This window comes from Nematostella vectensis, chromosome 1, assembly GCF_932526225.1.
Source record: "Nematostella vectensis chromosome 1, jaNemVect1.1, whole genome shotgun sequence".
In the NCBI taxonomy this organism is placed as follows: domain Eukaryota; kingdom Metazoa; phylum Cnidaria; class Anthozoa; order Actiniaria; family Edwardsiidae; genus Nematostella; species Nematostella vectensis.
In genome coordinates this window covers 17,749,243-17,770,637 of record NC_064034.1, presented here as the reverse complement: position 1 = coordinate 17,770,637, position 21,395 = coordinate 17,749,243, and the positions used below count along the sequence as shown (strand labels likewise).

The window sequence follows — 21,395 nt, the reverse complement described above, 5'->3', positions numbered from 1 at the left end:
CCACCAGAAGCAGGCGCAAGGTTTATGTGGTCACGAGTGTCTAGGGGAAGCACATTCTTACGTCAATATCCCGTAGGTTATACAATACACACACCAACTTCTTTTCTCCTTTCTCCATGTAATTTTCTCTCAATATTTACAATTCCCACACAGCGGGGAAAACAAATTCTACAACACTCTCGTTTTAAATACACCTAGCACCTTCAAAAAAGCGGTCGCCGATATCGAGACACTTTCAAGGCCTTTTCACACTGAAGTGAGGAACATGGAATCAACAATGGAAAAGAATGAATACACTTCTATTTGAATCTTCTATTTGAAAATATTGTACGTTCTCTTATTGTCAAGAAAAGAAACAAAACCAAATAAAAATTGTCACAAAAAGACTTCCCGGGCTAACTTGAAATATGTGCAGCCGATAAGTACCCTGGAAACCAGAGGTTTCCGAGCAAATTTTGTCGACGAGGAGCGGTCCATATATGCTAACCGAGCGGTCCATATATGCTAACCGAGTGGTTCATATATGCTAACCGAGCGGTCCATATATGCTAACCGAGCGGTTCATATATGCTAACAGAGCCGTCCATATATGCTAACCGAGCGGTCCATATATGCTAACCGAGCGGTCCATATATGCTTAACCGAGCGGTCCATATATGCTAACCGAGCGGTCCATATATGCTAACCGAATTTTGTTATCCAAGCAAAATACCAATTGTTAAAGTGTTAGACCCTTTGATAGACAAGTGTCACATTTCCGCTTGACAGTCATTAACCAATAATACCATTCTTAACACAGTGCTTAGACCTGAAGACGAACTGTTTCCACTCGTGCTTTTATGAAGTTTCCTGTGCTTGGAGATGATCAGTGAGGATGCGCGGGATCTGGGACGAGGGTGCCCTATGACATCACACTCTCGATAACACAACAAAAGAAGCTTAAAACACCTAGGAACTAGTCCACTAACAACCCAGATCGCCGATCAAGCAACTATCACACATTGTATCTCATCCTCGGGGACCCAGGGCATACTAAGCGGAAACGAGCGCTAAGCGTAACGAGCGCAAGCGGCATTACGCTTGTTTACTCTCAGTACGCCCTGGGTCCCCGAGGATGATTGTCTCGTAAATAATTGTTACACTTCCTATCACCGCTTCTTTCTTATCTTCTCATCGCGCAAAGAAGCACGGGAAGGATTATCGATACCCCATGCTCCTTTGCGCTGTTTGATTTCAAGAGCCCGGATGCGTCAAAGCTACACATTTTACAAGCTCGCCTGCTAGAAGGTATGCAGGACTACAATACAAATTTCATCAGGACTCTATTAAGCACATATCATCATTCACTACTGGCCCAGTTTAAGACCAAGATATTCTTTATGAAATTATCCCTAGTGCTTCTTTCCATGTTTCGTGGTCTTTTCCATGTTTATCATGGTCTTTCCCGTGTTTTTCAGGGTTTTTACCATGTTTTTCTCCGTCTTTTCCATGTTTATCGTGGTCTTTTCCATGCTTGTCAGGATTTTTCCCAGGTTTCTCTTCGTCTTTTCCATGTTTATCATGGTCTTTTCCATGTTTATCTCGTTCCTTACTATGTTTATCGTGACTTTTAGACCGATCTCTAGACTTTTTCTCAGAGTCTTTTGATCTCTTCCCGGTCTCCTTCTCTTTCTCGACAACAGTTTCAATCTTGCTTACTGGGGTTTCGTCCCTTTTTGTGTCCGCCGTGTCCGACTTTTCCGGACCAGGGCAATCCGGCGACAGAGCGCGCCGTAGCAAAGGCGACGCCGGTCGTGGATTGGTGGATTGTGACATTGTGACGAAATGCGGAGAGTTTGCGCCCGCTCTGAGTGTCAGGGGGGACGTACTTCGAGGAGTTGGTAGAGAGGTCGTCGGTGAAGGTGTCCTGGCCAGGGGGGACACAGGTACGTGATTAGAGTACTTTCTCCTGGGGGAGTGGGTGGAACGCAGTTTTGGCACTAGACCGTGTAGTGAACCTGCCAAGCAACACAAATTAAAATCAGTATGATATTGCTTAATTCCAAATTTAAAAGAAATTTTGAAAATATATTTAGATATAAGCAAGCAAAGTTGGCTTAATTTCTGATCAGAGCCCGACTTCTCCCTCAAAACGAGGAGAATTTATACTTTAAACATTTGAAAATTGCACTTCAAGCCTCATATCTCGAAGACGAATGGGAAAACTAGTCCTTTTTTTTTTTTTGCTCTGTCTCGCTATTACAAACTACTGCCACAGGTTTATGACAACGTAGATAGGACAAGATAGGACAGCGTAGATTCGATGATGGCTTTATTTCTTCGTAGAACTCCCTCCGGGTCGTCTGCTCGCTCTGTCTCTGACTAAACCTCAGTCAGGCCATCTTAAGTGTGACTCTGACTTCCTTTGCATCGCCTCTTGATTCTCTCTCTTCTGATCTCTTCTAAACTGAAATCTTATTCCCCTCCCTTTTCTTCTCTCTCTCTTTCCTCCGATCTTTTCTGAACTGAAATCTTATTCCCCTCGATCACATTATTGTTTGCCTCTTTATATACCATCGTGAATCTTTAGTAATTCATACGCTTTAAACGTTACTTAGCTAGGTGTGAGAAAGGGTAACAGAAAGTGTTAGAAGTGGTTTGCGGCAATGGTTTGGAGTCTGTGGAAACCTTTTGTATTCGTGGAAGTACGTGTCCCTAACTCTAGTCGCGTGACGGGAGTTGCGTGACACTACTAAGTACTTTCATTTTTGTTGTTGTTGCATTTCAAACTTTCATGTGAAACACATCTTATAGTCAATCTTTTTTTTATGGTCCAGCGGTTTAGATCTGGATGTGCCAGATAGCAAACAGTCTCTTTAAGCCGTAATTTTGTGATCCTAGCAATGATACAGGGTGTGAGAAAGCATCCATTCCTATCGGCTGATTTGGGAAAGCTATTGCGATATATTCAATTGAATTCGCTAAATAGAGAATAAAACTCCTAGGGTTCTTTTAGTTGCCTTAGTGAAGCGCCAGCAAAGCCCAATCCTCTCATATCCCAGGGTCAAGTAAGGGAAGAGTCATACATAAAACCGAACCCTTTTTTGGACCAGGATTTCTCTCATAGTAACAATGGTTTTCTAACGTACCGGATCTAGTGTTGCTTCGATCATAGCTCACCCTCTCAGTTGAACCATTATTACCTGGTCTTCCAAGCGCACTTGTGTTCGGTGAACTCGGAGACGAAGCCGCGCTACTATGCGCCGACGACGACGATGACGACTGGTCCGAGAGGTTCCGAAAATCGAACGAGGGCGAGCCGAACTTGGGCGAGCTTGGGCGTTTGCCCTCAATCGAGCTCATCCGTTTAAGGGAGCTACTCCTGCGCAGGCACGTGGAAGGGGATTGACCTTTCCTCCGGGAGAACGGCTTCCAAAATGGCCGCTTCTTTGGTGTCTTTTCCACCTGAGAAAAAAAAATGACAAATTACTCATTTCGCTTAACTGCCATCATCAGGCAATGGTTCAACAGGAACCGTACCTTAAAGGGGCAGCGTCATGGTACTGCGCATGCCTGGAGTCAGTGTTTATTGTAGGCTTTTTATTGTCTACAAACAGTTGAACTTTAAGCTCTCAATGCCTTGTTAAAATAATATGCAATTTTTTATTGAAAACTACGTTTATTGACAGTTTGTGGTCATTTCCTTTAAGTCTACCACAAGTACTAAAGGCTCATAAGTCAAAATTAGAATTGGACTGAAAATCATTGTGTCCGGGCCGGAAAGCTATTGAAAAGATCTTACCATGACACTGCCCCTTTAATCATTAGCCTGTCAGGAAAATAAATCAACATAAGGTTGAAATTATATGTTTTACAACTCTGTGAAACTGAGTAGTTTTGCGGACTTCGTCGGAGCAAAAGACAATACGTACGTGTTCAGGGCTAGGCCCCGCCGCCTGAGTAGGCGATGTGGTATTGCGCCGGCTACGGCGGATCGAGTGTCTTTTCCTCACGCGTTTGCCAGCAGACGGTGTACGTCTACGACCTCCGCTCTTGATGGAGGTCTTGGAGAGCTCGGTGGCATTCAGTTTGACTTTGGTACCGCCGCACAAGATACGTTCCACCACGTGGCGATGGTTTAGTCCCGTCACGGACTGTGAATATAAAAGCAATGTTAGACCAAACAAGATTTGGTATACGGCTAATTTACACGCGCCGATTTGTTAAGCCCATTTTGTGAACGCTCATTGAATATGCCGCCACGCTACGCCCGATTTTTTTTACAGATCGAAGCAGGGGGCCGGCAAATCGCAGCTTGTGAATGCTGATAATCTACCCAATCAATCGGCGCGTGTGAATTCATCGATTTTGGATCCGACTGGCGTGACACTAGATCCGACTGCCGTGACACTGTTGTGTTGGTTATATTTCGAATGTTAAAATACCTTTTCTGGGAGGGGTATCATTATCATCGTATCATTGCATGCTGTAGCAATAGAATGAAGTCGTTTATGTTACAGGTTGGATTAGATATCGCGGTCATTCAAGTGAAGTAGATTTAGTTCGCTAATGAAATTTACTTCTCATTGTCACTTATTGTTTTGGCGGGAAAAACAATCTTTCGCACTCACCTCATCATTAACGTGGGTCAGCAGATCACCAGGCCGTAGACCCGCCTCAAACGCTGAGCTTCCATGGTCGACACCCTGAGGACACAGAGAAAACACCAGGTAGAAAAAACATCAACATTGTGTCAACATCGCGAGACATGATCAGTGCGCAGACACAGTTAGCCTACATGTAACCGCTTAACTCGCGAGTAAGAGTGTAGTAAGGTTCAACAAAAACTGGTAGTCCTCAAATAGTTAGGGCTGACTCGTCAGACTTCTTCAGGGCAGTCGACTACCAGTTTTTGGTGAGCGATATTTATACTCTGGTTAAACAAACACGACTATTTGGGTATTATGATGGTCTGCGAGGCTAAGGGTAAATGAGACTTTTTAAAAGAAGAGATAAACTTACACCCATCAGCAGATCGAGGTAGTAGCAGTAGCAGCTTTATTACAGGGGGGTAATACACTTACAAGCTTGTGGCCCTCCGATAAATCAATCAATTTTCAATATTCATAATAAGACGCACACAAATGAAGGTGTTATTTGTGTTAAAAGGAACTACATTAGCCTCATCATAACAGACACCCTATAAGACGGATACTTCTACGTAAGGTATCAAATTCTTCATTCAAACTCTATAAAGCTCCATTAAGCGGACACCTCCCTATAAGGGACAAATCTTTGGGTATCACTCACCGACACAAGGTGGTGCACGGTAAAGTAGTTTGTGTCACCGTAGTACACGCGAATCGCTTGCAGAGTAAAGCCATAACCACGAGGTCCCTTCTCGAGCACTATTGGCGGCCTGAGAGACAAAGACACGGTGCTGGTGCGGCGCCTGCGGGGGGACATGGGCGGGGCATCGTAGCGGGGGGACATGGGTGGGCTGTCAGTACTGATGTGTAGACGCATCTCATCGTCTGAGGCTTTGAGGGGAAGATAATAGTTAGTAACTAAGTACATGAAAGATCATCAACAATATCTGACAATTCCCAAAGTCCTGATTTCAATTCAATTCCAATTTTGATTTAGTCAAACTTAACAACAGAAACCTTCATTGTGGTGACACCGCATTAAAATGGAATCGCAGTGGACATCATTAAAAGTAGTAAGGTTTGGTACACAATACACAGCGAGCTCGTGAAAATACGAACTTGAAATGGCGATGATGTTACAAATACAATGCGACCTGTGGTTTTGCGATACTACTGACGAGATTAGTATTCTCGATAAAACAACTCTAGACTTCTCCTTTCGGCAGAACCCTAGACTAGTTTCTTTACACTGCGAGCTGGTGACAATACGAGGAACTCGTCGAACTTTAAATTGCGATGATGTAAGAAATACAATGTGGTTTTGCGATTCTACGAAATACTTCTAACGATATTAGTATTTTTGATAAAACAACCCTGGACTTCCCCTTTCTTCACGTATTCTCACGTACCAGGAAGCTCAAGTTTTGGGACAGAAGGTCTGCCGCGGCCAGCATCGGGTGGTAAAGACATGGTTCGGTGGATTTGCACCCGTAGCTCCATGGGTTTATGCTCTGGCAGCTTTTTGGCCACGGCCGCGGCTGAAGGTGGGCTACTGAGAGGAGCGCCTGCACTTGTGGGTGTGGTTGGGGGTGGGGCAGGGGCCTCGGCCAGTGGGGTATCAAGGGACATGGTGGTCAGAAGAGGTGGCGGTATGCGAGAGGCGGATTCTTTTTTCCGCAGTCGAACTGTGGGTGGGGTCGGCGGAGTTCCTGGCGAGCTGTATAACAACAAAAAATATTATTCGTTAAATGAATGGGTTTGCTCATCCTTTTTGAGTGGTGTTTTTTGTGAGCGTTTTTTAATATCAACTCACTGATCAAAACAGAAGCCAAGAACTTGTGCAGTTCAGGTTAGGTAACAAAAGCACAGGCGTACATCAATAAGAAGACATGCGCCCCCCAATAAAACATTTGTCAAGGACAAAAAAACACACCGAATCCATCATTGTTTGGAGAGGTTTGGGGAGAGGGTGTGGTACCAATATTTAATGAAGGACCTGCGGTATAAAAGGCTCGCGCCTGTTCCAAGTCGTCATTCCCACTAGACTTTGTCGAGAGGAAAGCTCCATAAAAAGAAGCAAAAGAGATATTATCAAGTTTGAAATGATGTCTTAAACATCAATGGTGCATAGACAACTTTATTTTCAATCTTTTCTGGTGACTGGACAGATAAGAAATAGAGAATGGAGCGATATTGAAGCAAATAAGTTTTTAGGTTTCGTTATTTTCACGCGCGCGCTGAAGAATAGCGTCATTTTAATCGAGCGCGCGCTATTTTTGAATTGAGTTTTCAATCACAAGAAGCTCGCCGTTATTCCCTTGTATATACAGAACATTATTTTCAACGTCGAAATTATCAAAGTTAACCTACGACTCTGCCTTTTCGATATTTACGGAGTTCTGCAATTGACGTGGACTAGCGAGAATGACGACTTGGACCAGGTCCGCGCCTTTTATACCGCGGGTCCTTGTTTAAGTAACGTGGACACAGCTCTTATACATTTATTCTTAAAATTAAAGGGGGGGGGGCAGCCCCCGGGGACCCCTAATGGATCCGCTACTGTGCTACATTCACAAGGTAACACTTACTCAAATAGAGGTGAAGTACTTGGGCTCCTCACGCCGATTGAGAAGCCACTATCGCTGCGTGGGCGTGGCCGTGGTATGACCGAAGCATCATCCTTGCCGTCCACATTGCTGATAACCGGCCCATGGCGGCGGATGGTAGGGGGTGAGCTCCCGGATCGCTCCCGCCCTGGGGACTTGTCTGAGTCTGAAGCAGGGCTGGAAGGTCCGGGGGAGGCAAGGATGCGTGAGTAGCGCGGCGAGCATGTGGAGAAGTTACTAAAGTCAGGAATGTCATCTGTGTCATCATCATCATCTGTCTCAAAGCTATGGTTGTAGCGTTCGGAACGCGCTATAAAAGAAAGCGACGTTATTCATATGGGTCACAGAAGGTTGATTCGTTTTATAGCCAAGATTGGACACGGTTTTTACTTTTTTTTAATTATTGCAATCGCACTGGGTTCACAATTACTTAACAGCGGGTGCTTAGCTTATACGAGGTAAGCTGAGAAGCAAAACTTATGACTCAGAAACGTTATGGTTATCTAGTTGCGAAGTAATCCCTGGCAGTATTGCCTGAATATAATGATCATATGACTGTAACACTGATTAACTGAATATTTTTCAAAATCCTTACTGTCCACTCCCCCACACACGTAAGTGAACACAACTTGGATGGGCATATGAGAACTCCTAGTCACAGGCCTTACTGTGCACGTTACGAGAGAAATAAACTGCAGCAATGCACAAAGGCGCAAAGGGTAAGGCAAAGAGTATTATCAACATGCATTTTGTTAAGGACAATTCAAACGACAACAGACGAGCTGTTAAAAATCTAGGTGGTCTGCAGAGGCAGTTTGGAACATTACGGAAACAGGGAAATTGAACACAGGTCTCTTGTTCGAAGGCCTCTGAAAACAAATCACTGCAGAACTAAAAAATGTGACGTTCCGAGCGTTGCCAATCGAAAATACAGGTGCAACCCGCAACCTTTTCCACGCTACCATTCTCAGTAAACCCAAGGAAACACATGTCCTAATGCATAATTCTTACAATCAAAATAACTCGTATCATCTTCGCCATCTAGCTGTGGGATGAACTCTGCTTTTTGACGGAGCAAGGCAGTCCAGTCCAGACCCGTAAAGAAGAGATGCTCTTTCACCTCCAGGGCCCCTGAAACACGCGACAAAGATGTAAGCAATGTTCAAAGCTTTTTAAAAAACCCACAATAAAGATGTTAGCAATGTTCAAAGCTCCTAAAAGACGTGAGCACTATTCCAAGTTCCTAAAAACACACGTCAAATATGAAAGCACAATTCAAAGCTCCTGAAAACATATGGCAAAGATGTGATCACTTTACAAAGCCCCTGAAAACACAAGACAAAGATGTGAGTAATATCCAAAGCTCCTGAAACCCCACACAAGACAAGGCTGTGAGAACTCTGAGGGTATCATGTCCAAGTACCTGCACTTCCAAGTCTTTGTGTCGGGTCTTGCTCCAACAGACCTCGGATTAAGTCTACAGCATCATCTGGCGGAGCGTCTTCACCATCTAGACCTTCAATATCACCTGGAATACAATACAGGAAAAAGTAAATGATGGTCATATATTGCGTGCTTCAATATCTGTTTAAGTAAGTTGTTAAGTGATGGATGAATCTTTCATGTTAATCTTAAAGGTGACCAATTATAAGCAATGTAAATTGGCACTGGAAAATTGGGATTTATTAATCTTCTTATGTTGGACGTTAAGTTGAAGGTCCCAAGACTAGGGATTCACAGTTCCCAACGTACAAGACAGACTCTACTTACCACTAAGAGTGTGAGCAAAGAGCTCCTCTGGGGTGTCCCCATAGAAGGGTGGCACACCCATCAGGAACTCATAGAGAATGATACCCATAGACCACCAATCCACGGCACGCCCATACCCCTGGCGCAAGATCACCTCCGGGGCGAGGTAATCAGGCGTGCCAAACACTTGCTTATCCATGAACTGCTTGGTGTCACGGTCAAGCGAGTGCTCATACATCCGGGTGGTACCTGTGAAGGTAATTAATCACAAAGGATTAGAGGCAAGAGAAATGGAAATGCAGAAGGAATTAATAGCAAGTAATAAAGAAAGAGCAGTACAAATGCCAAGACAATTAACATAAGGTGATAATGGTAAGAGATGCGGAAATGCGGAGGTGAGTTATAACAAGTTTTAAAGTACCCTGAAATAAAGAGACAATAAATGACAATGTAATAATGGTGCCAACAGTGGCAAGAGCAAGACGGTTAATAACAAAGCCATAAAACCTTGATAACTCTAAACATATCATTTCCAGAGAAACCATCTTTCACCTAAATTGTGTACGCAGCACAAAAATCATTATACTCACTATTCATCAGACCGATTTTTGATAGACCAAAATCTGTGAGCTTGATGTGACCAAGTGATGTGATGAGCAAACTAAAAAACAAAATATCAGCCATGTTGTAAGTCTCTTTTCTAAGAATACCATAATCTTGACAGTTCTGAGCATGTTTTGCTTATAATCAGAAGACCCAGCTTTGGGAAGGACCTTAAGCCTGAGGTACAGTCTCTTGTTGTTAAAACATTAGCTTGTTATATTGTTGACTGTGTGGAGAGGTCTGTATCTATACTGGTGGGTAGCCAATTATATTTGAAGTGCAAAGATACTGTAATAAGTACTTTACAAAAACAAACGTTTAAATCTCCAGCTTAACTAAGGAGAAGATGATTTTTGCAAACTGTGACATTTTAAGGTATGAACCCAAGACAACAAGACCATGTCTATCTCTATAGATTAGTTTTCTGACATACTTGTCTGGCTTGATGTCTCTGTGTACAATCCCATAGCTATGAAGATACTCCACAGCTAAAACAGTCTCAGCAAAATACATTCTGGTGACAAAGCAAAACACAACAGAAGACAAGATTCAGCTTCATAATCAAACTGGTGAAGCACAGCTAAGTATACACTTATGCAAGCTACATAGACTGTGTCTGAGTGGCACAGTTGGCAGTGATCACTCTGTAATGCTTGTATCCCTTCTCCACCAGATTTGAATCTAATGTGAGCTGAGTTAATTACTTTTGATGCATGTGTACTGTAATTGGGGAAAACGGTGGTAATGAACCTTGTCTAGATAAGCAGGGAGAGCTCCACCCCTTTTTAGGGGGCACAAAAACATGCTTTTCGACCAGGGTTAACAGCTGTATACAGTATGGTTGTTTTATTTGTAAAAGGGTAGTAATACAGTACAGCCTGCAGGGAACTTAACATTTTGTGCATGTTTTTTGCGTGTATTTTGAGTGTAATTAGATTTATACACTCAAACTCCACGCACCTTGTGTGGACTACACGCACCTGTTTACCTCATTAACTTCTACTAAATCCCTTGAGAATATTAGAAGTTACACGTCATTGTTATGCCTTACTCAACACTTAGAGTATGCGAAATAAAACTATGCGTTTGATAAGTAGGAACCATGTATAAAATGTGAACTGATGCTGTTATTCAAAAGCCGGATACAACTTTAGTTTTACTTATATCGGCAAATAAATAACTGATTCAAACTTTATTTCTAATTTGGGCTTTATCAGGAAGAGCTCCATCCCTTTTTAGGGGGCACAAAAACATGCTCTTCGACAAGGTAAACAGCTGTACACAGTATGTAGTGTTGTATGGAAAAGGGTAGTGTACCTTGCTAGATCAGCAGGCAGAGCTCCGATGTTCTTCAGCAGGGACGCACAGTCTCCACCTTCCACATATTCCATGACCATGCAGAGATGTTTCTTGAAGGTACAAAAGATAAAAAATCCCTTAGGTTCTATTTCTAGCTGATATTGGGCTTTGCAGTCACACAATCCTCATAGGAACAGCTGGTTATTTAGCCTATAATGTCCTGAGTGTTGGTGTAATTCAAAATAAAAAAAGCAATTGAGTGTACCTTGGTCTCAAAACAGCACCATAAGCCCACAACAAAAGGATTCTCAGCGAAAGTGAGAATATCTCTTTCAGCAAATACTTGTTCAACCTAAAAGAAAGAAAGAAAGAAAAAAAAGATAAAAACTTTGGTATCCTTCCAACAACATGCAAAAAACAAGGACCCTATCTTCCCTATCTAAGTGATGGGGAAGATAAGATATACTCCTATCAGAACTGTGGTTATACTCTGAATGTATATAACCAATGTTGTAACCAACTAGCTAGCAGAGCTGTGCTCTCAGCGGAGTTGGGTTTTTACAATAAATAGAAAAAAATGGTGAATTTATAGTGATATTAGACTTGCCAACCAGACAATGGCATCAAATATGAAGCTTGCCCCTCAGAAAAAGACATTTTTTAATACAGCCTACATTGAAAATATATTAGGCATAATACCATGGTCACCTCAAATTCTTTTAATGCATTAATGTATTAATGATGAGGGAGGTTTAGTTTCTAAATTTCCCTCATGCATTAATAATGAGGAAGATTTAGAAAAAGACAAAAGAATCTTGTCTTCTAAATTCCCTCTACATCAGTGCAGAGAGAAATTTAGAACCAAGATGCTTGTCTTCTAGTTTCCACCAGGGAAACAAATAGAAGGCAGAGTATTTGATCTCGTGATACCTCAACAAGGTTACACTAGATGCATGTGGGATGATTTTGATTGCTGTATGCATGCCTGCTAATGACTTCAAAGAACTTAACTGTCTATATGTAGAGCAAACTATACAAATAAACTATGTTTGATTTGAGAATTGTTCGTGAAAATGTGGTGGTCTCTAGAGGGGTAAAAAGAACAATGCGTATGCAATGCCCTGATCCATTAAACCATGTTCGCTCATCCAACCTAATATTACTCGTTGTTGCGAGTTATTTCCTTGGTGATCATGGTAATACAAAGTTATAGCATGGCATCTAGGGGACTTAAGTGATTAAATGTCCCCTCAACCTCGGGATGACTAGTTAAAGTCCCTCTGCCTGCGTGTCAGGACTTCAACTAATCATCCCTCGGTTGTGGGGAAATTTAATCACTAAATTCCCCTCGTGCCATGCTATAACTTATAATAATCCTAGCTACATGGATAATTAGAGGGAAAACACACTAAGGTTTGTTAGAAGCTTCCAAACCTTGATTCCTTTTTTGTATGCATTTTCAGCTATTCTTGTAATAACCAATAAACCACTACAGGATTCTCATATACAGAAAACATGATAAAGATACTACAGCAATAACATAAATTTTCTGACAAAGACATTTTTTCTGACAAAGACATTTTGTATATACATTAGAGCCCAGCCTATATGGATCAAACTTGTTGTGCATTGAAATAACTACCTGATTTTTGTGCAGCATAGCGTGCTTGTTTATCTTCTTGATAGCAAATCTTGTTTGAGTTTCCTTATGTCTGACAAGATACACAGCCCTACCAAATACATGACCATGGTTAGTAGTTTTATATCACCATTAAGTATTGAATACAACCCTTACCCAAATGCACCATTACTAATGAGTTTGATGTAGTCAAAGTCCTCCTCTGTGGGAAGGTGGGAAGTTGTATAGGTGGGTGTGACAGAGTCTGTACTGTCATCAATCTCATCTGTTATGTCATCAGGCTCGGTAGTCCTTCCTTCTTCATCTAGACCAAGTCTAGCCTTCACATAGTTTGTAATATCCAGTTTTTCTGGGCATTCGCTGTTCATTTGCTGGCCTTCCTGCTCCAGCATACTGTAGTACTCACCTGGGTTGAACTCCTGAAAGGAAAAAGGTTATTGGTCATTCCATTTGTTGAGAGATAACAAGATGGTGTTGTCATTCCATTTGCGGAGAGATAACAAGATGGCATTGTTGCACTGATTGTTGTTATTGCTAATGATTGCTGTTGTTGATTGCGTCTGCTTTCATTTTGGTCTTTCTGATGTGGTCTTTGTTCTTGTTGATACTTGTCTTGTTGTTTGGCAGCTTTAATTGTACTTGTTTCTTCTGTTGCTGTTATTGATGAAGCGATTTTCAATTATATGGTACTGTTTATTACTGTTGTTAATGTGGCTTTTGTTGTTGCTGTTGTTATTGCTACTGGTAATGCATGTTATTACTCACCAGACATTCCAGTAAGCGGGCTGGTCTGGAGACGATAACCAGGAGCTTTCTCATGAGCCTTCTGACAGGAGTCATGTCCACCTCCGTCTTCTGTTTAGCCTCATACAGCAGTCTTTCCATCTTCTCAGACAGCTCATAAAAGTGTCTGCTCGTCAGAGAACTCTCTTGAGACTGAAGGAGCACATCTCTGGCAGATTCTATCACCTAATACAACATAACAGTTCAAGCGCATGTCTAAAGACTTGTCTACTGTAGGTTGTTCTATTGCAGTTTAATTGGGCTGAGCCCTTCTGTTAGCCAGTAAATTGATATAGGATGTCCTACCTGATGCCAAACAAAGTTCAGAACACCATCACAACCGAACACACTGCCCCAGGTCTCACTGGTGTAGTCTTCAACAAATTCCTATGAGCAAGAAATAACACTAGATTTGGTCCATTGCAGACTATTTATTGCAGTTCTTGCAGTTGCAGAATCCTATGGTTGGAAAAGTCCTGTATATGTAATATGCATGCTTGGCAGTACAGTTATCAATGCTAGTCCTATCACTAAGACTATATATACTCATATACAGTAATAGCTGCACAGTGTATTTTTTGTTTCCATCATTGACAGCCTAACATCACTCACCATTAACTTAGCTTCCATCTGTTTGACAGCCTAAAATTGGACAAAATTCAAAAGCTTAGAACACTATCAATATCGCTAAAGGCTGTTCAGATTGACCTACATTGGGGAACCTCTCCTTGTAAAGATTGTTAAGCAGTTGCAGTTCATCTTCCTGGCTCCCAAAGCTTCTGTTCGGACTAACAAGATCACAAGAAATATAACAATTAATTAGTTATGCTGCACACTACGTACACTTCACTGTACAATGTATAGGCTTTGCTTTGGACATTGTAGGGATGATCTGGGTAATACAAGGTATTTTCATCAAACAGGATGCTTTGGTAGCTATAAAACCCAGATTCCTGACCCAATGGTTCAACAATGAGGCTAGTGTATAAAAAATCTGTCAAATTTGAAAGATGCCGAAAAATGGGAGATTACTTATGATTCAAATAGATACAACAACAATATCAGAAATTTAGATACTTTTTTTCTGGAAGAAAATAGTAACTGATTTTGATCCCTCAATTAAACAACTTCTAATGGAAATATAGAAGGCAGGTATATGTATGTATGTTGTATACCTGAGACTTCTTGATCTTTGCCGTGGTTTGGGAGATTTCCATCCTATTTCCTCCTCAGCATCACTATCAGCACTATAGACAATTACAGACATTTGTTTTGTATATTTTTCTCTACAGTGACATTTAACTCAACTTTCAAATTATACAAAGTGCTCCTTTTAAATCTACTAACAACTAAAATTGTACAGTAACCATGTGTAGATGGGATTAGCTTAGAGGGGTGCCCAGTCATAGACATCATATGGAATAATCATCTGATGATCCTAAAAATAACAAATGACCCGCTTTTTGCCACCAAGGGGGGGGGGGGGGGGGGTGTCAGAGAACCCTGCAAACCCCCCTATGTACTGTATGTGGCCTGCACTGTACCTCAAATGGGCTGCATAGTTGTAGTCATCTGTGTATGAGGATGGACCCATCTGAAACTGAAGCTTTTCTTGGGAGGAAGCCAATGACTAAAGCAAAAATACATAAGCACTGTCAAAACAGTAAACTAGTAGAACAGGACTAGTTGGGACCTGTAGTTATCGCCCATTATATACCAGTCTATGGACTGAGTGTGAGTTTTCACACCTGGGTTATAGACTGTACAAAATCCCATAAATTTAAGGTAATTCAAAGCAGAATTCCCACGCAATGTAAAGTGCCGCATGAGCAGAGCCCCATACTGTAAAAAAAGGTGAAAATACAAGATGGAAGAAAATATTGGTAACCCCTAGAGTTTTTTGTGATGTGAAGTCCATAATGTGATGTGTGACCTTATCAATAACATCATAAAAAAGTAGAAATACAAGAAGTAAAACGCGAAACAAAGAGCCACTATTTGGCTCTGCCTAAATCTATATACTATTAAGAATAAGAAGAAGGGACTTGGAAGTCAGCTCTACATATGGAAGTATCACTATACAAGTACCGTTTAGGCAAGTTCTACTGTACATCTAGGCTACAGTACGAGAGATCCTTTAGTCTAGGACATTGCAGTATTTTACTGTAACCTCTGAATAGTATTCAATGAGGGGCCATTGAACATAGTTTATTTTAAAGGGGCCCGTCATCAGATGTGCACCTATTCGAGCGCGGAGTTTCAAGTTTCCCTTGGACAACAATAAGGGCAAAAACTTGAAAGAGTCTTTCAATTGAACAAGCAAATGAACTATGAACTTTCAGGTGGGATTTTACAGTCAAGCTTTTCCCCCCTACCCACTTCTTCCCCCAAAAAGGTGGATTGTGAACCATGGACCACAAAAAACTTATGATGCAGCCCTTTTAATAAAGCTACCCATACCGAGTAGGATGAAGAACAAGGCGTGTGAGTCCCATATCCAGATGACAGGGAAGCTACTGACCATCTTCGACAGCTGTCCGCCCTGAAAAACAGCAAACAACGTGTCAGGCTCAGTGCTCAGGAACAAGAGATATGTTGTCAAGCTTCAATGCTTACTTCCGGAAATTTGAGAACTTGAAATGGGATGCACTTGTTATGGGCCAGTTTGGACTCCCACCAGAACTATCAGAGCCTTGGAAAGAAACAAAAGCTCAGTATAGTTTATTTAATTAGTTTAACCAAGCCTGTTACATTGCGGACATATTTTGGTGGTTTTGCATCCTGACGAGGATGTAAAAAAAGCATGAAATAACATACTGAAAAAAAAAATGCAGACAAGGAAAATGTAATGAGACAGTGTCCTGTTTAGGGTGTTGTAAAACTTAAGAATCTAATAACTTACCCAGAGAGCCTGGTGAAGCAGGGGGGTAGGGTGCGGAGGAACGTGATGGAGAAGAGCTTGTCGCCACAAAGCTCTTGGTCTGCTTACGGGTTGCGGTGTTACAGACACTGTCATAAATATTGGACCAAGTTTAGTGGCAACGACATAAGCAGACTTTAATCTTTAAAAAAAGCATGAAGTATTTAACATTTTTTAAATAAAATGTTACAAATCTTTTCTCCAGCATAATAATGAAGATTAACTAGCATCAAGATCAACTAGTAATTCAAGTTTATTAATAATAAAAAATATTTGAGCTTGATTAATCAAATTACATTAGGAATTTCTATTCCAGGCTGCCTTTTGAAATATCATTTCAGTTGTTTTATTCTTATTTTAAGAAACCATCAAGATTGAAATTAAAGACCACAATAAACATGGGTATGCATTTAGTACATACAGTATGCAAATATTGTAGAAATCAAACAAACATAAAAATGATGAGAAATAATGTATAATCACAGTGGGAAAAAATATTTTAATCAAACCAAAGTGACCATAAAAACCCCACAAACCCTCATTTATGTTTGACAAGGTATTACCAAAAGGCATCATTAAACAAATACCCACATTAGTCAATTAAAAAAGCCCTAATGAACTAACCTCATGCGCCGACTAAGGTCACCCTGAAAACATAAACAAAAATTTTAATCTACCAAAGATGTGCAGCATTCTATCTAATTTCCAAACACCTAGCAATAATTTCCTCTACAGATCTAAAAGCCTTGAGCCACAAGATATAATCAATTCATTGTGGTGAAAATATGTATGATAAAGGTCTTATTCATGTCATATATTGACAACAATGAAAAGAATAGCCTTTCCTCTCCAAATGACAGATGAGCATCATCAGAACATGGTTAATAACACCGAAAAATAAGACAGTATCTTGATAATCACTTTAACTCTGCTGAATAATAAAATAGGTAAAAGAGAGAGTCCAATTTATCGGAGTACTGATTATCTTACACAATATATCTTTTGTAGGTTTGAATGAACCAAGTTAAAATTGGTAATGATCACTTATGCGGAACCAATAGTCAAGAGAGTGCAACCAATATTTTGATAAAAGTGAAAATGACGATTTAAGCTAATCTGGCATGGTGACATTTTGTCTATAAGGCAAATGCAAATCCATAACATATTATTGAATATGAGACACACTTACTTAATGTCTGCATTTCCACACCCATATATTTTATAGAGAATCAAGGGTAAATCAGTGAATTTAAAACATTGATTTAAGGCAGGACATTATTCTAATAGAACTGTCATAAGAAAAAACCTCCACCTTACAATTTTAAAAAGAAATAGCAATACGACATAACACAACAATAAAATATTCATTTAAAGTACAGTAGAAGGTTTACTGAAGGTATTTAAGCACAAGATCAATGGAAAGAATCACTTCTATTATAATGTTTGCCCTTATTAGCAATGATAACTAATAGCATCTAGTTGAATATAATGGCTACTTACACAGCTCCCTGATAAGTTGGGCTCTGAATTCCCAAGAGAGGGATTAGCTCTCATCCGAACCAAGTTCGAGGTTTCTTCATATCTCGCAGACTGACTGAAACTGTCACCCCTCCATCTTCCCCCAAAGTCATCTGATAGCCGGTTACGGGAAAACCTGAAGTTCTTGGGTAGAGTTGAGGAGACAAAGACTTCAGTCTCGTTATTCAGACTACAGTTCCCAATTTCTGGATCAGACTAGCGGAGTACATACATTATATTAATGGTTAGTAGGAAACTACAGTAGCTTGATCGACACATGTCAATCAACAGAACAACTTAAAATAAACACAGCAATTACAAACAAAATGCAATAGATGGTCAGCAGCATTATAACATAAAATTTATTATTGATTATTTTGTGGCTTATTAGACTAAAGTATATCATTTACTTTAAATAAAAAGCAACAATACAATGCAAGCGGTTATTACAAAAAAAGAGTTAAATGTTGAGGGTAGTTACAAGATAAATGGATCACTAGAGAACAAAGTTCATCTCTGTCATGAGATAATATAAGTGGTACTGTAATGCCAATAAATTTTAAAAATCATTGATGAATTAAATAATATAATATCATTTAGAGGACAAATACAGATAAATTTCACCAAATTCTAAGAACACGCCAAGGCTTAGATAGCAGAATAAAATTCTTTTTAGTCCTGATGCATTTTAAAATGCAGAATCAAATTGTGCTCATAGTAACAACCTTATTATTGCTATTGATCATTAGTGTAATTCTCTTCCTAATATTTCTTTGGGTATTATATTCTTATATACACTAAAACTTAAGAACATTGTTTGAGAACATATTCAACCTCAACTGAAAATTAGACGTTTTTATAAAATAAGGGTGTATTATACAAATTAAATTCATTTCACTCAAGCTTTCAGACAAAACATGAGTACTGTTCGAGACAAACACAGAATAATCATATTTGGAGTTATGATGTTTATACAGCAAAATTTATCATAATCAATTCATATGTAGAATTTTTGGTTATGCTGAAATATTTTGAAAATAATTAAAAATTCTCTTATCTAATTATTCAAATTATAAACCAAACAATTAAGAGTATAGCTAATATTTGCTATAAAAGCTGTCAATTTTTTTATCAACCAAAATTTTCCAACCAGATAAAAGGTTTAAAGAGTTAAGCGTTGTCTCTATAGTGAAAATATACACAGGCACAAAGGATATTTGACTTAACAAGCGTTAATAAATATTTATTTTGAATATTTCATGCCAAAAGAACTAGGGCCTATTTTGTTGTTGTTGACTTTTATTTTTGCTTGAATTGTTTGCTGAAATTGTTTCTAGACAACATTTGTTGTTGATTATTTTCTTTTTTTGTTTCCATTGATTGCTGATATTGTTTCTAGAAAACAGTAACATTTTGTCATAAAACAATCTAAATATCTTCACTTCCTGAATATATCCAAATTAAGGAAATTCTTAGGACTAATAGCGGTGCACTAAATGCGTTGATTAGTTGTTTATGATTAGTTCCAAAATCTTACGTGAAAAGCACCTTATTTGTATGGAAAACAGCTATGGACAAATAGCCACGAACAATACACTTTAAGGATGGATGAATTTACTTTGAATCCTTAACCAAGCAAAGGTTCGCAGAAATGGTAATTAAATAGCAGTCGAATGCCATCATATCTGTAATTCACACGATATTCTGACTGAATAAATGACATAGTAAACAGTGGTGTTACCAAAAAAAAACTGATACAAAAGCAAAACAAAACTGACAAATTGTGTTGCGCTTTCCCGGAGGGCAACGATGTTTTTGTTTTCGATAAATGCTGAAACAGAATTGACAATTAGTAAGTGAGTTTTGTTTAGATTCTCGAGAGAAGCGATAGTAAAACCACGAACAGTTTTCACATAATCTTGTTTACTAAAGGGACTTATGATAGAAATGCAAAAAAAGGCGCGTCGCGATGTTTACCTCTTCATTGTCTTGTTCGTCCAAATCCTCATCTCTCAGTTTGATTACACAGTGCATTAATCGAACCCTCTCGCTCTCATCTTTAATCTTTAAGTCGTGTTCCAGATCATCTTCAGTCAGTGCCTTGAAATATCCCAGCGTAGCGCAATCAGGGAAATAGCAGTTCAGATGCGACAAATTCTCTTTCTCAAGTACGGCGCGCAGCTCGTCTCGGTCTTGGCTAAAAGTCCTGAAATCCTGATCTTGAACATCGGAACTAGACTCCGATTTTGATGAACAAGCATTTTCCATGGTTGTCAACTCCTTTCTCTCTAAATCTTCGCCATTAGTTTCGCCTTTGGTCCGAAATCGCAAAGTTTACCGTGCCTTCCATATTTGGCAGACATGACCCTTCGACCGGTTCACCATCTTTATGTTTTGACACCACGAGAAAGGACGGGAGCGAAATTTTAGTAAGCGCCTCGCAGCATTTCCCGGCAAAAATTATTGCCCATTTCACTGGAATTATTCCCAGTAGGTATTAGGATAACTGTTGTGACGTTATTTCATGATTATTTTCGGAAAAATCGAGTTCCGTGCGACAACGGATATGAGATACTGTAGAATAATAGTTCCACACCAGCGAGACACTGCGCATGCCACATGGATACACAAACGCATAGATCAACATGGGTCACCACTGACGGCGGGCAGGCTCAAAACAGAGATAAAGATCTAAGCAGCTAGTGAAAAAAAAAAGAAAGACACAGTACGAGCTTAGCTTAGCCTCATAGACTCATAGTGAGTTGAGATAGCGTGTATCGGGATAGACCTAGCTGGTTACTTTACCCAATTACGTTACCATGTGAATTTTGTTTTTTAAACTTTAATGATTCTGGGAGAGGACTAAATCATTGGGATTTCTTTGATCAATGGAGAAAGGGGGGGGGGGGGGGGGTGAATAGGTTCGCGGATCGGCGGATTCGGCCCCGAAATGCTTACGGATTACGGATTTTGATGATTATTTCAGTGGATTGGCGGATTTTGGAAGTACGGCGGATCACGGATTTGTTGACAATTCGGGCGCGGATTTCGGATTTTGACTGCTTTGACGGTCGAATTTCGGATTTTAAATAAATTTCAATCGATGCTATTGTTTATCTGTCAAATAATGCGGATCTAAAAAAATTCTGCGGATCCACGGATTTGGTCCGAAAATATTGCGGATCGGCGGATTTACATACCCCTATTCACCCCCCCCCCCCCCCCCCCTCCCGAGAAATGACTTCCTTTATCTAGTTTATTGTCCGAAAACCACAGGTAATGATTGGTATGTCTACATGTATTTATAGAAATGGAAACACTAAAATAGAATACAGATATAGAAGACTCTATCACACGGCCTCGTTGAGGGTCTTCCCCGCAGCCAACATGTTTGGACGGGGAGGTCTTTTCTGGGGCCACGTGAGGTTGGAAGGGGGATGGGGAAGGGATACTCCCTTAGTTTAGGAACGGGAATGCTTGTCGCATTTTTCGGGTCTAAAATTAAGTCATTGGTATCGTTTAGGAGTGTAATAAAACACGAAACGCATGCTCGGAGACCTAGCGTTTGCAAAAGGAAAGTGGCGATACTCGAGATTCACGAAACACATACATACTGTCTGTTCTAGGGTTTAATCTTGGTTTTTCGGTTT

At 40.2% G+C, this 21,395-nt stretch overlaps 1 protein-coding gene across 2 annotated transcripts; it reads right to left on the bottom strand.

Annotated features, from left to right (window-relative positions):
- Positions 1–109: 109 nt before the first annotated feature.
- Positions 110–20,364, bottom strand: LOC5514393 (microtubule-associated serine/threonine-protein kinase 3). Of its 2 annotated transcripts, none has more exons than XM_032384006.2 (28): positions 19,723–20,364; positions 17,728–17,961; positions 16,852–16,874; positions 16,210–16,316; positions 15,924–15,999; positions 15,768–15,849; positions 14,852–14,937; positions 14,483–14,554; positions 14,020–14,095; positions 13,920–13,949; positions 13,614–13,694; positions 13,290–13,493; positions 12,681–12,943; positions 12,528–12,615; positions 11,151–11,237; positions 10,904–10,995; positions 10,020–10,100; positions 9,574–9,644; positions 9,005–9,232; positions 8,658–8,762; positions 8,246–8,365; positions 7,217–7,544; positions 6,038–6,345; positions 5,290–5,519; positions 4,611–4,685; positions 3,912–4,133; positions 3,183–3,444; positions 110–1,997 (listed from the first exon to the last, which is right to left on the bottom strand). In XM_032384006.2, the coding sequence occupies exons 1-28, from the start codon at positions 20,011–20,013 to the stop codon at positions 1,378–1,380; spliced, it is 4,542 nt and encodes a 1,513-aa protein (XP_032239897.2). In that variant the 5' UTR covers positions 20,014–20,364; the 3' UTR covers positions 110–1,377. The 2 variants fall into 2 exon arrangements, with proteins under 2 accessions (XP_032239897.2, XP_032239899.2); XM_032384008.2 differs by having other exon boundaries at positions 17,728–17,889.
- Between the last annotated feature and the right edge of the window lie 1,031 nt (positions 20,365–21,395).